General features: G+C 39.4%; 1 protein-coding gene and 2 pseudogenes across 3 annotated transcripts; 1 reads left to right on the top strand and 2 right to left on the bottom strand.

Moving 5' to 3' along the window:
• Positions 1 to 522: 522 nt before the first annotated feature.
• H4C9 (H4 clustered histone 9) lies at positions 523 to 837 on the bottom strand. The gene has a single exon (XM_007471255.1). It carries the CDS (start codon positions 832 to 834, stop codon positions 523 to 525), a length of 312 nt encoding a protein of 103 aa, XP_007471317.1. The 5' UTR covers positions 835 to 837.
• A 7,254-nt stretch (positions 838 to 8,091) lies between these two features.
• LOC103086246 (histone H2A type 1 pseudogene) lies at positions 8,092 to 8,487 on the bottom strand (annotated as a pseudogene). The gene has a single exon (XR_014368715.1). The product of XR_014368715.1 is annotated as a histone H2A type 1 pseudogene (transcript).
• Positions 8,488 to 8,812: 325 nt separating this feature from the next.
• Positions 8,813 to 9,235, top strand: LOC103085965 (histone H2B type 1-J pseudogene; annotated as a pseudogene). Its single transcript, XR_014368714.1, has one exon. The product of XR_014368714.1 is annotated as a histone H2B type 1-J pseudogene (transcript).
• The last annotated feature ends 2,622 nt before the right edge of the window (positions 9,236 to 11,857 follow it).

Here is an 11,857-nt window from a genome sequence, read left to right as displayed (position 1 = left end):
CAGCCAGGAGGAACAAAGTCTGCAAGGCAAAGAGAAACATGTCTTCAGAGTAAAGATATGTAATGAGGGCTCACAAAAAAGATCTTATGTGGCCAATTTACTAGTTTTTAAAAAACATATACGGCTAGAGAAACAAGTACAGATGGGTGGCAAAATGGGGAAAAACAAGGTCATATCCCTCACCCGATATTAAGAAATATAAAGGACTGAATTAGAGTTGGGCCTGAGTCCGGGCCTCTGGTCTCAAAACTCGGGCCTCCAGACAAATCCAACCCGTAGCCGAGAAGCTAGTTGGAGGCCCCACCCGTACCCGGGGGAATCTTGCCCCGCGATCACTAAATACTGTGCTCAGTCCATTTTCCGCACCCTAGAGTTAACTATGTGAACTGCCTTGAGCGATCCATTTAAAATGGTTTAAGACACCAGCGTACAGGCGGATTGTTACTTTAGCCCTTTCCTTGAAAACTTGGGGGCCCTAAAAAGGGCCTTTTTAATAAACAAACAGGATCAAACTTTTTTCTTTTAGCCGCCGAAGCCGTAGAGGGTGCGTCCTTGGCGCTTGAGCGCGTACACTACGTCCATGGCCGTGACCGTCTTGCGCTTGGCGTGCTCGGTGTAGGTGACGGCGTCCCGGATCACGTTCTCCAAGAACACCTTCAGCACCCCACGGGTCTCCTCGTAGATGAGACCAGAGATGCGCTTGACACCTCCACGCCGGGCCAGGCGGCGGATGGCGGGCTTGGTGATGCCCTGGATATTATCGCGCAGAACTTTGCGGTGGCGCTTGGCGCCCCCTTTCCCCAAACCTTTGCCCCCCTTACCACGTCCGGACATTCTCAGGTAACGTGCAGAAGACTGCATTCAACTTGTCGCAGCTCCTTTTAAAAAGTAACCTCTGCGGACCAGAGTGGAAACCAAAAGAGCTGTGGCGGGAATCCCTCTGGGCTGGGGGAGGGGACCTAAAGACCTAAAGGAACAAGCCGGCCTTACTACTCCCGTTTGTTCTCTTTCAGTTAATTCTTTTGATTCCTCAAGACCTAGGCTATTTTTCTCCCCTTTTCTCATTTAATTTGTTTCGCTCCTCATCCTCGTTAAGCAACAAAACTTTAACATTGTAGATGATACATAAAATAACACAGAGAATAAAATATTCTGCTTTTATCTCTACCTATATACATGTGTCTTTCTCTACCAGTATTTGCATACGGTTAATACCATTTTGTGAAGTTTTTCTCCTAATATATGGGGGAAATATACTACCTAGAAATAGAGCAAGATGGGCTAATAAAATAGAGAATTTCAAGATCTTCCAGGTATATTGCTAAATTCTCTTCCACCAAATGTGTGTCAATTTCCATTTTTAATATAAGTTCCTATTATTATTTTACTGATAATGGGTAGAATCATTGAAAAAAATTAACTCTATAATAATCCAGACTTGGTTTCTTTTTTTTTTTTTTTTTCTTTTGCCATTTCCAACCCTTTATTGGGGCTCTGTCAGCCCCCAGACTTGGTTTCTTGTATAGAGAATTAACTTTTAAAAAATTAACCAGCTGGCTCATCAGTATAACATAGGAAATATTTTCTCCACTGATTTGAGGAACTTAATTGATCGTTTATTCAATATGTCATTTAAAATTATTTCTTGAGTTTTTATTCTGCTGATCAGTCTATGTATAGTGCTCTAGCATTTTAATTTTTTGTAATGTTGAAAAATAAGTATTTGCCATTGAATTCATACCTCATAATTATTTATTTCAAATTAATTTCTACTATTATAGAAAAATCATTTTATCTAGCTGCAACAAAGTAGTTCTTTTAGTACTCTTAACTGTATTAAATCTATACAATTTATTAGGGTAAATTTGTTATTTTTGACGTACTGTGTCCTCCTAACCTGCAAAATACTGAATCTGGGTCTTTAAATGTCTCAGTAGATTTTTTTTCTAGGTAACATATAATTAAAAAAATTTTTTAAAAATTTCATTAATTAGAAGAGCAGTTAATTTGTCATTCGTGAACAAGTAGAAAATTCAAATGCAGAGAAAAGAAAGTCTACCTTTGTCTTTCTAAGAAAGCCTTTATTAAAAGAATGATTATATATTTCAAACATTCTTGGTTGTATATACTTAATTTTAAAAATATATACTATTTTACTATTGCTTAAATTCTGAGAAATTTTAATCCCTTCTTTCAGCATTAGCATATAATCCCATTGTTATTCAATGATTTTCTTTCACTTTCCTTTATTTCAATGAGAGTTACTTTTAGCAAGGTTGCAATACAGTATTTTCAAAGTACTCTTATAAACTATAAATTTCATAACATAAATAAAAACCTTTGCAAAAACAAAACGGATTCAACCAACAGGAACAAAATTCAGTATATATTACAGAGATGGGTATATATCCAGCATAATTCAACAAGTTAATTTAAGGGCAAATAAAAGTTGAAAATAAGAGGCTTAATTCTCCCCGAGGGTCCCTTTCCTTTCCTTTTTCTCTTTCAAAATTTCTTTCTCTGTCCTTTCCAAATGTACGTAAAATGGCTTAAAAAGCCCTTTGCCAGCCTCTTAACTCAGGAAAGTTTCCTCAAGGAGCTTAGAGTCCTCTCTTTAATCATCAAGGAAAATAGTATTCTATTTCCCAGTTTCCTGACTCCAGATTGCAAAACCTACCTCATGTAATGGGTAGTATCTACTTACTCACCGAAAGAGTGAGATTTTTTTCTCTATCTTTGCAATCTCTTTAAAAGATTGCCTGTGTAGAGCATAATATTTTGAATAAGCATTAAGCTTATTCAATAATAAACTTTCTCTTCTTTTGTTTTACATTATATTTCCCCAACATTAGTTAACTGGAATATATTTTACAGACCCTTCTCCACTTTTTTAAAAAAATATTTATTTATTTATTTATTTGGCTGAGCCAGGTCTTATGCGGACCTTCGTTGCAGCCTGCGGGGTCTTTAGCTGCGGCATGCAGGGATGGAACCCAGGCCCTTTGCATTGTGAGCGTGGAGTCTTAACCACTGGACCAACAGGGGAGGCCCCCCTTCTCTACTTTAAAAATGAGTAAAATTGCCACCAACTACTAGCCTCCCTTCCTATCTGATTTCATGAGTTTTTGCATAACAACTAGTGATTATAAGAGTAGCAATGGATGGATATCTGAAAAGTTTGTCAGATTCTTTATAATTTCTGCAATTGATAAACAAAGGTTTATTGTTCTATAAACATACAATATATTATTTTATAAAATTACAATGCTCTTCGGGCCGTTTTCTAACATAGTAACTGACTTAATATGTCGAGATGAACAGTTCAAATCAGATATTTTCTTTGTGTCTTTATGTTCTTTCACTGTTGAAGGGCAGCTGAATATGCCACCCCAAAGTATGCCTCTTTGTCATAAGGGTTATTTTGAACTAATTATTTTTGAGAAACAGCATAGACAGGTGAATCTCTGAAAACAGAAGTTACCTTTTTGTAAGAGACACATATTTATAGAGGAAAGCTACATTTCTGTCTCTCTATACTATGAAGAGAAGGATGATTGGAAATCATGAAAAGGATCTTATGGGAGAAGGCACCCACTTTAACCTGCATAACAAACCCTTGTTTATTATGCTTTTTTCTGATAATGTGTCCCCCCTCCACTACACAACTTTCTTTTGTCTTTAGCTAAAGATGGTGTGTAAGGTGGTGGCTTGGGCCATCTTGAGGAGTTTACTAATTTTTCCTGTCTCTCCTGTATACATGAGGTTTACATGTTAATAAAATTTTGGTGGTTTTTCTCTTTTTAACTTGTCTTTTATTTTAGGTAGTCTCAGCCAAGAATTCAAAGGGAAATTTTTTTTTCCTCTCCTACACAGTACAAATCAAATCCAGCAGCAAACTTTATTGGTTACACTTGTGAAATATATCCTATACCTAACCATTTTCTGTTACCCCAATTTAAGCCAAACCACCATTATCTCTCAAAAAGACCACTGGAATAGCTTCCTAATTTATATCATTACTTCTAAACTTTGTATTCACCATACAGTTGCCTTAGTGAACTTTCAAAGAAATGTAAATCAGGTTATGCCATTCCTCTGTTCAAAACTCTTAGAATGATTTGCAAAAACTTATAGCATGGCATATAAAACCCTACATGATCATAAAGCCCTACATGATCTGACCTCTGCCTATCTCTGTGAACTCACTTTCTACCCTTGCTTTCTCTGCTCTTGATCTTCCTTAAATATTCTTGATCTTAAACTTGATCTTTAACTTTCTATCTCAAAATGTCCAAATAGATGGGCAAATGCCCATATAGTTTGGGCAGAATAGATGCCCAAACTGACTGTAATGGATATACAAATGTCTACAAATATAAGAAAAAATATGTTCAATTACATTATTAACCCACAACATTGGACTTAAATTTTAAAAAAAAAACCCTTAAAAGAATTGTAATGGGAGAGTTTTAAATTGCTTTAAAACTTTTGTTTAGAAATATTCTCTGCGTATCATTTAAAGTATAATGCATGAGTTCAGATTTTTTATATTAATACAGACAACAGTATACATCAACAAAATATTAGTATTTGGTGTTGAAGGGGAGCAGACTAGGCCACCCCAAAATACACCATTTAGCATAAGGATTATTTCGCTGAACTGAGGCATTTGAGATGAAGCAGATCCAAGAAAATCTTGCTTTCCTTCTGTTTCCCTAAAAGCAGGACACAGATTTACAGAGATGTCCCTCCTCCTCTCTTTCCCAGGAAGAACAAAGGTTAATCCTAGTAAACAACTTTAGACCCTCATCAATGGAGAAGGCATCAATTTAAATATGCCTAACAAAGTTTACCCTTGGTCCCTGGTAACCTCCCCGTACCTGACCTCCTTACATCTCCATCTTTAGCGGAAGATGGTATTTAAGCTGGAGTTCTTTTTATTTGTTTTGTTTTGTTTTTTGGCCGCACCTCACAGCTTGCGGGATCTTAATTCTCTGACCAGGGGTTGAACTCAAGACCTTTGCAGTGAAATCCACCAGGGAATTCCCTGGAATTCTAAGGCACCTCTAGAGGTACTAATTTTTCCCTGGGTTTCTCCCATGTATAGATGAGGTATAGTTGTTAAGAAACTTGTTTTTCTCTTTCGAATCTGGCTTTTATTACAGGGCTTGTTACCCGAAAACTGGGTTCGCCTCTTGGTGGGTGTCGCACCAAAAGACACAACCAAGCCAAAGATCAGAAGGAAGAAAGAATTTATTACTACTTGCAGCAAGTAAGGAGAACACCGGGGATCTTCCCAAAGCAGTGTCTCCCTGAACAGCAAAACTGGGGAAGTTTTAAGCTAAGGGTATATGCATATTCATGAAGGGGCTCGAGCAGAGAATTCAGCACAGAAATGGGGCAAAGGTTGACAGAGTCCAAGCTTTAGTTGATCTGAAGTCACTAAGGGGCAAAATTATCATTCCATTCTCCACCTAGGTGGGGGCCTTAGTTCCTGCAGAACTCAAAGACTGTATCAGATTTTTATCTATATCCCTTGAGGAGGAACTAGGGCTTTTATTGTTGAACTATTGTTTCTTGACTGCTTTTCCTTTGTTCCTGCACTCCCTTACTTTCCTTAAGATCATTGATTACTGAGACACGTTCAAGGGCAAGCATTGCGGCCACGCTTAGATCACAAAATGGCTTAGGCCAAAATGGCTTCTCTTATGTAAATAAAGCCATTCCTGGGAATTCCCCGGTGGTCCAGTGGTTAGGATTCCACGCTTTCACTGCCAAGAGCAGTGAAATCCCTGGTCAGGTGCAGGGACCCCCTAACCTATCTGCCAGGCTCTCAGCCAAAAACTCAGAAGGGTGGAGGAAAAATTATGTTTTTTCCCTACAATTGGAAGACATATTTAAAGACAGAACAATTGAAGAATGAATGAAATCATTTGGGTTACATAACTTCTAAAAAGCCTATGAAAAGTCAAATATTTTACTGTTTTTTGATGGGTCATTTGAGTGTCTAGCATTGTTAGATATTGTTGTCGGCATTTCTTTTTATTTCAAGAAGTCTTATTTATACTAGGATTGGAAGTAGTTCTATGTTAAGTACAGAAAACAAAGACAATAAAAGGGTATGAATAATTATATGAGATATTAGTAGACTTAAGTGCTAAAGAAATTCCAGCTATGAAGAGGCAGTTTCAGTGAAAAATCATAATTAAGTTGCAAAAGAATGGGTTAGATTGACCAAATCTTACAGCAACGGTTTTTCACCTGGGATCCATATATGCCACAATGCCTCTGAGGATAAAAATCAGCAGGATGTGGATGGGGCGGTGGCGGTAGTGGTGAGGGGGGAAGTCCATGAGTTTAGATGGAGAAAAATATATATTTTAATTAACCTTTAACTGAACATTGGCATTTCACTTTATTATGAATTTAGGCCTCAAACCTCAGTACCTGTTACTTTGTTACCCAGTGGAAATCACAGATGTTTCATTTTTCATAACAATTGCTGCGTTACCTTAACCCATCTTTTATACTTATCTTATTACTGATGGCAGTTAGGCTCCCCAAAAGATTGTGTTATGTACTGTGTTAATTATATAAGCACATATGTCACTCTATCAAATTTACTTTTAAAAATACTTTGATAACGGTAATGTAATATTTTTTTGCAACTTTTGCATTTTGTACACTTAAAACATTATTCTGAGAAGTTTCCACTTAGTCACCACACAGCCAAAGGTGTTCACGATATTCAAGAAAAAAAAGTTAACGTCTTTTATTTTGAGATGACATCAATTAAAAGAGTTCAGTGAGTGGAGAGTAAGAGGCTAGATTCTGTGACCTAGGCAGTAAAAACCATTGGCAGGGGTATTCCTTATTTGGTTACAGCAACAGAAGTTACTTGTAATGTCACATCAAATAACTCTTTCAAAGATAACCCTATCAGCTTTGCTGACTTGGTTTCTGTCAGGATCCCACAACACACTACATTTCTCCACTACTTACCAACTACTTTGTCGAACCATATCATAACCCTCTATATTATTTTCCTTACCCCACACTTACTTTAAGTCTACGAGGCAGAAGTTTAAGTCTGCGTGATTGGCAACACTTTACATTTCAATAGCAATAGTTATGGAAAACATTTCCTCAAATGTCTTGATCGGTTTAAAGTTTGTTCGAAATAACTAACCTGTCAAGTTCTCCTGAGGCAACAGCACTTGAGATTTAGGCCGCAACCCAAATATGAGAAACCTTTCTCGGGCTCCAGAGTGGTGTCACATCTACAGATGTAATCCCAATATTTTAACGTAGCAACATTGCCTCGTGGCACATGTACTGTTAGGGAAAACGTATGTGGCTGACAGTATTTGGGTGAGGGAAACTATCGTGCCACGAAGCTCTCCGCTGATCTGTAGGGGAACTGGATGTCCTTGGGCATGATGGTAACGCGCTTGGCGTGATGACACACAAGTTGGTGTCCTCGAAGAGCCCCACCAGGTAGGCCTCGCACGCCTCCTGCAGCGCCATCACGGCCGAGCTCTGGAAGCGCAGGTCGGTCTTGAAGTCCTGAGCCACCTCGCGCACCAGGCGCTGGAACGGCAGCTTGCGAATCAGCAGCTCCGTGGACTTCTGGTAGCGGCGGATCTCGCGCAGGGCCACCGTGCCAGGCCGGTAGCGGTGCGGCTTCTTCACGCCGCCCGTGACCGGCGCGCTCCCGCAGGCCGCCTGGTCAGGCCCTTGCTGCACCTTCTGCTAAATTCGAGTCAGGGTAGTGCTTCTTTTGTACCAAAATATTTCAGAAACTGATGCTAATGGCTACCCGTGGACGCACACTTATTAAGAATTAGCGATAAAGTTCTAAGTCCGTAGATAATCACTGCAGCGAACTTTCTTTAAAAGGTGATAAAATGCTTTTCTTACTTTGCTTTCAACAAGGCAGAGGATGGGAAAATGACTCAGGCTTTTAATAAATCTCCCTAACCCTTTTCATCGTCCAACGTAACAAATGTTAAAACTCTTTTACAGAAAAAATGGGTGGCCCTGAAAAGAGCCTTTGGTTTGAATTTATTCAAGTTGCTATAATCTAGGAAATTACTTGCCCTTGGCCTTGTGGTGGCTCTCAGTCTTTTTGGGCAGCAGCACGGCCTGGATATTGGGCAGTACGCCACCCTGAGCGATGGTGACTTTGCCCAACAGCTTATTAAGCTCCTCGTCGTTACGGATGGCCAGCTGCAGATGACGTGGAATGATACGCGTCTTCTTGTTGTCGCGAGCCGCGTTGCCCGCTAGCTCCAGGATCTCCGCGGTCAGATACTCCAGCACTGCCGCCAGATACACCGGTGCGCCGGCCCCGACACGCTCGGCGTAGTTGCCCTTGCGGAGCAGGCGGTGCACTCGACCCACGGGAAACTGCAGCCCCGCCCGTGAAGAGCGGGTCTTAGCCTTGGCGCGAGCTTTCCCACCTTGCTTGCCTCGTCCAGACATCATGAAACCAACAAGTACACCTCAGAAATCTTTCAGAACGAAAGCGTAGGGGGAGCACTTCTTATAACCTTTATTGGGCGCGATAAAGGAGGTATGTCATTGGTTAGGATTGTGGCTTCATATTAACCAATGGAAAGGCGGCAGTAGGATTCTTGCGTTGTGATTGGGCAGAACTAATTTCTTACGGCTTCTTAAACAGCCACCAATCAGACACAAGACTTTAACGTATCACCTTATTTGCATAGGAGTTTCTATATAAAATGGACACATCGTATCTTTTACCACGCTATTTCTCTTTTTTTTGATTTCATTTGAGTTGCTTTTCATCATGCCGGAAGCAGCTAAATCTGCTCCTGCTCCAAAAAAGGGCTCCAAGAAGGCGGTAACTAAGGCGCAGAAGAAAGATGGTAAGAAGCGCAAACGCAGCCGCAAGGAGAGTTATTCCATCTATGTGTACAAGGTGCTGAAGCAGGTCCACCCGGACACCGGTATCTCGTCTAAGGCCATGGGCATCATGAACTCGTTTGTCAACGACATCTTCGAGCGCATCGCTGGCGAGGCGTCGCGCCTGGCGCATTACAACAAGCGTTCGACCATCACGTCCAGGGAGATCCAGACGGCCGTGCGCCTGCTGCTGCCCGGGGAGCTGGCCAAGCACGCCGTGTCCGAGGGCACCAAGGCTGTCACCAAGTACACCAGCGCCAAGTAAACAGTGAGTTGGCTGCAAACAATTTTAACGGCTCTTTTAAGAGCCACCATATACTCAGTAGAGAGAGCTGGTGCTGGTTTTGTTTCTGCGTTGGGCCTTCGTAGCTCATTACAGTATTTAGTCTGCGAAGTAGAGCAATTACTGAACAGTCCTTTATGACTTTCCTGTCACGTTAAGCTTGAGATACACTACAAAAATGTTACCTGACCCTGGCAAAGCTCTGGAACTCCTTGTAACCCCGCCCTGGCCTTTTCATTGTCGTTTCGGTACTTCGTATATTTAAAAACGTTCAGGTACCAATTCTGTTACCATTTAGGGTTAAGTAACGAGGGAGGAATTAATTTTTAAATTCGTAGTAAATCCAAATACTCATGGCTCTGGGACAAAGAATTGGATTCCTGCGGGGGTGCAGAGATTGCGCGGGCAGTTTAAATTTGCCCGGGCGCCCGCTCTTTCCTTCCACGGCCTGATTGGTTGCCGGCATCCAGGAAGAGACCGGGGCTTTCGGTGCGCGGGAGGAAGCCACTTCCTGCTTCTCAGTCTAGCACACAGAAGCTCTTTAATAAACATTTTCGGGCAGTTCCTGCTTTTTTCATTTTTGTCTTTTTCTTAGTGCCTTTTCCCTTTCGAGAATGAGATTTATTTAAAAATCAAAATTTTCTTTGGAGAGAAAGAAACTTGGTGGATGTGATTTTCAGCCTGAGAAATACCAGCGCTTTATTTCTAATTAGAATATTGCTTTCGTTTTGCCCTGTATCCATATAATAGGAAACATTGCAAGACTAAACATGACTATCTGGGGTCCGATGAAGGCGAGAAGCTTGAGGGCGTTTATCTCAAACTTTTTTCTGAAAAAAAATCCATTTCTATTTTAAAGTTGCTTTGGTTGGTATTTTTAATGCTATTTTAACTTTGACTGGAACCAGTGAAGAAAAACAAATTCCGTTCAGGTTGTCATAAATGAGAACCAGGCACTCAACAAACAATGCTTCTCTATATTACGGTTGTTTAAAATTACGTGTCTCTTTTAGGTCAAAACCCATTATCTATAAAGTTTGGAAGCTTCCACTATGGCTGATTTTTTATTTAGGTTGTGATTTTCAATGAATTTAATTTACGTAAATAAGTTACCTAATTTATCTAAAATGGATCTAAATTTAGCATAGTAATAATGTCTAAAAGCAATTAATATTTGTTAAATCCACTGTCAAATGTACTCTTCCCCTTTGTTGACCCAAAGCCTACCCATGTTTCAACGCCCACTTCAGCCTTGCCTGCTCTCTGAAATTTCTTCCCTTTTTTGAGCTTTTTCTAACAGCTTGTCCAGAATTTGGAAACTGCCTCTGTAGTGTCTCATATATCTATTTGAGTTGCTACTAACTGGCTTGTGTGTTTCCATATAGAGAATGTACACTCAACATGAAAAATAAAGGAAGAAAGAAAAAAAGTTCTTTTCTTTCACCATCTCCATCCCACACTAATGGTAACCGAGTCCTGTAAATAAACAGAACATAAACGATTTTTGTTTCTTGTTGTGTCGTGTCACGTGAGCCTCCCATTTTCTCCATTAATCCAAATAATTAGATGATAATTTCCAAGCTAAATACTTTTTTGGTTGTTTTTTTGTCTTTTAGTATATAGCAATCAGAATAAAATCTGTGGAAGAAGGAGAGGGATTGGAGTAGAAGGTGAGTCATCCTTTATTCCCAGATGAAAATTCATAAAGACTAAATTTTTGAAAACTATAAAGTTGAAAAGTCCCAGCCAATTCTCCTATTATGCAGAAAATTAAACTGCCTAAGAGATAAATAAACCAGGTAAATAAATCAGATCTTCATCTTTGGGCCTGTTTGCACCTTGATGGAATTCCCTTATGAGTAAGGGGAGGATTTACTCCTTTGCTTGAAAAACCAAATGCTATCAGTTTATCTCATCGTTCAACGCTAAACTAACACAGTATGTCATTTGAAAAAATGTACGTTGTGGTGTATCTTATCACAAAATAAATAGACATTTGTTGCTCACAATACTTAGAACTAATTGCCAGATCTTCCCCAGAGGTCACAAATCAGAATGATGCCTTGACTATTGCCTTAGTTGAACCAGCTGGTTGTAAAGGACTTTTTTTCAAGGTACATTAAATGATTATATTTCCTTTTCTACTGTACACATATTTCTTTTTAAACTAATCTACAACACTTATTGAAATCAAGGCACCCATTCCCTCAGAAGTTAATAGAGACACACTGACAGAGTCTGTCAAAAGATTAGTGGCTCTATATGTAGATACCATGCAGATATCTGTTCTTCAATTATAACTTTATCTTTGCTATGTTAAAGTTAATTTCATTATAATACAAATTTCTGTTAATTTTATTTTCAATTGTTGATGATATATGGAAAATACTCAATTAGTAATAACTACATTTACAAACTACCCATTGATTTCAATAAATTTTGTCCTGGATGAGGCAGGGATTTGTCTTCAATGAGGTGGACACTTATTCTAGATTTGGATGTGCTTCACTTTCTCTTATGTTGTTGCTAGCAAGACTATTTGTGAACTTATTGAATACTTTGTACCTCACATCTCACAGCATTTTTAAAACTGATCTCTACATTATAGAGAAAAAGTAAGTCAATGTACAAATGGCAATGAGACTT

This window comes from Lipotes vexillifer, unplaced genomic scaffold, assembly GCF_000442215.2.
Source record: "Lipotes vexillifer unplaced genomic scaffold, Lipotes_vexillifer_v1.1 scaffold56, whole genome shotgun sequence".
Classification (NCBI taxonomy): Eukaryota; Metazoa; Chordata; class Mammalia; order Artiodactyla; family Lipotidae; genus Lipotes; species Lipotes vexillifer.
The sequence above is the reverse complement of the archived record's forward strand: the minus strand, read 5'-3'. Positions and strand labels throughout refer to the sequence as shown.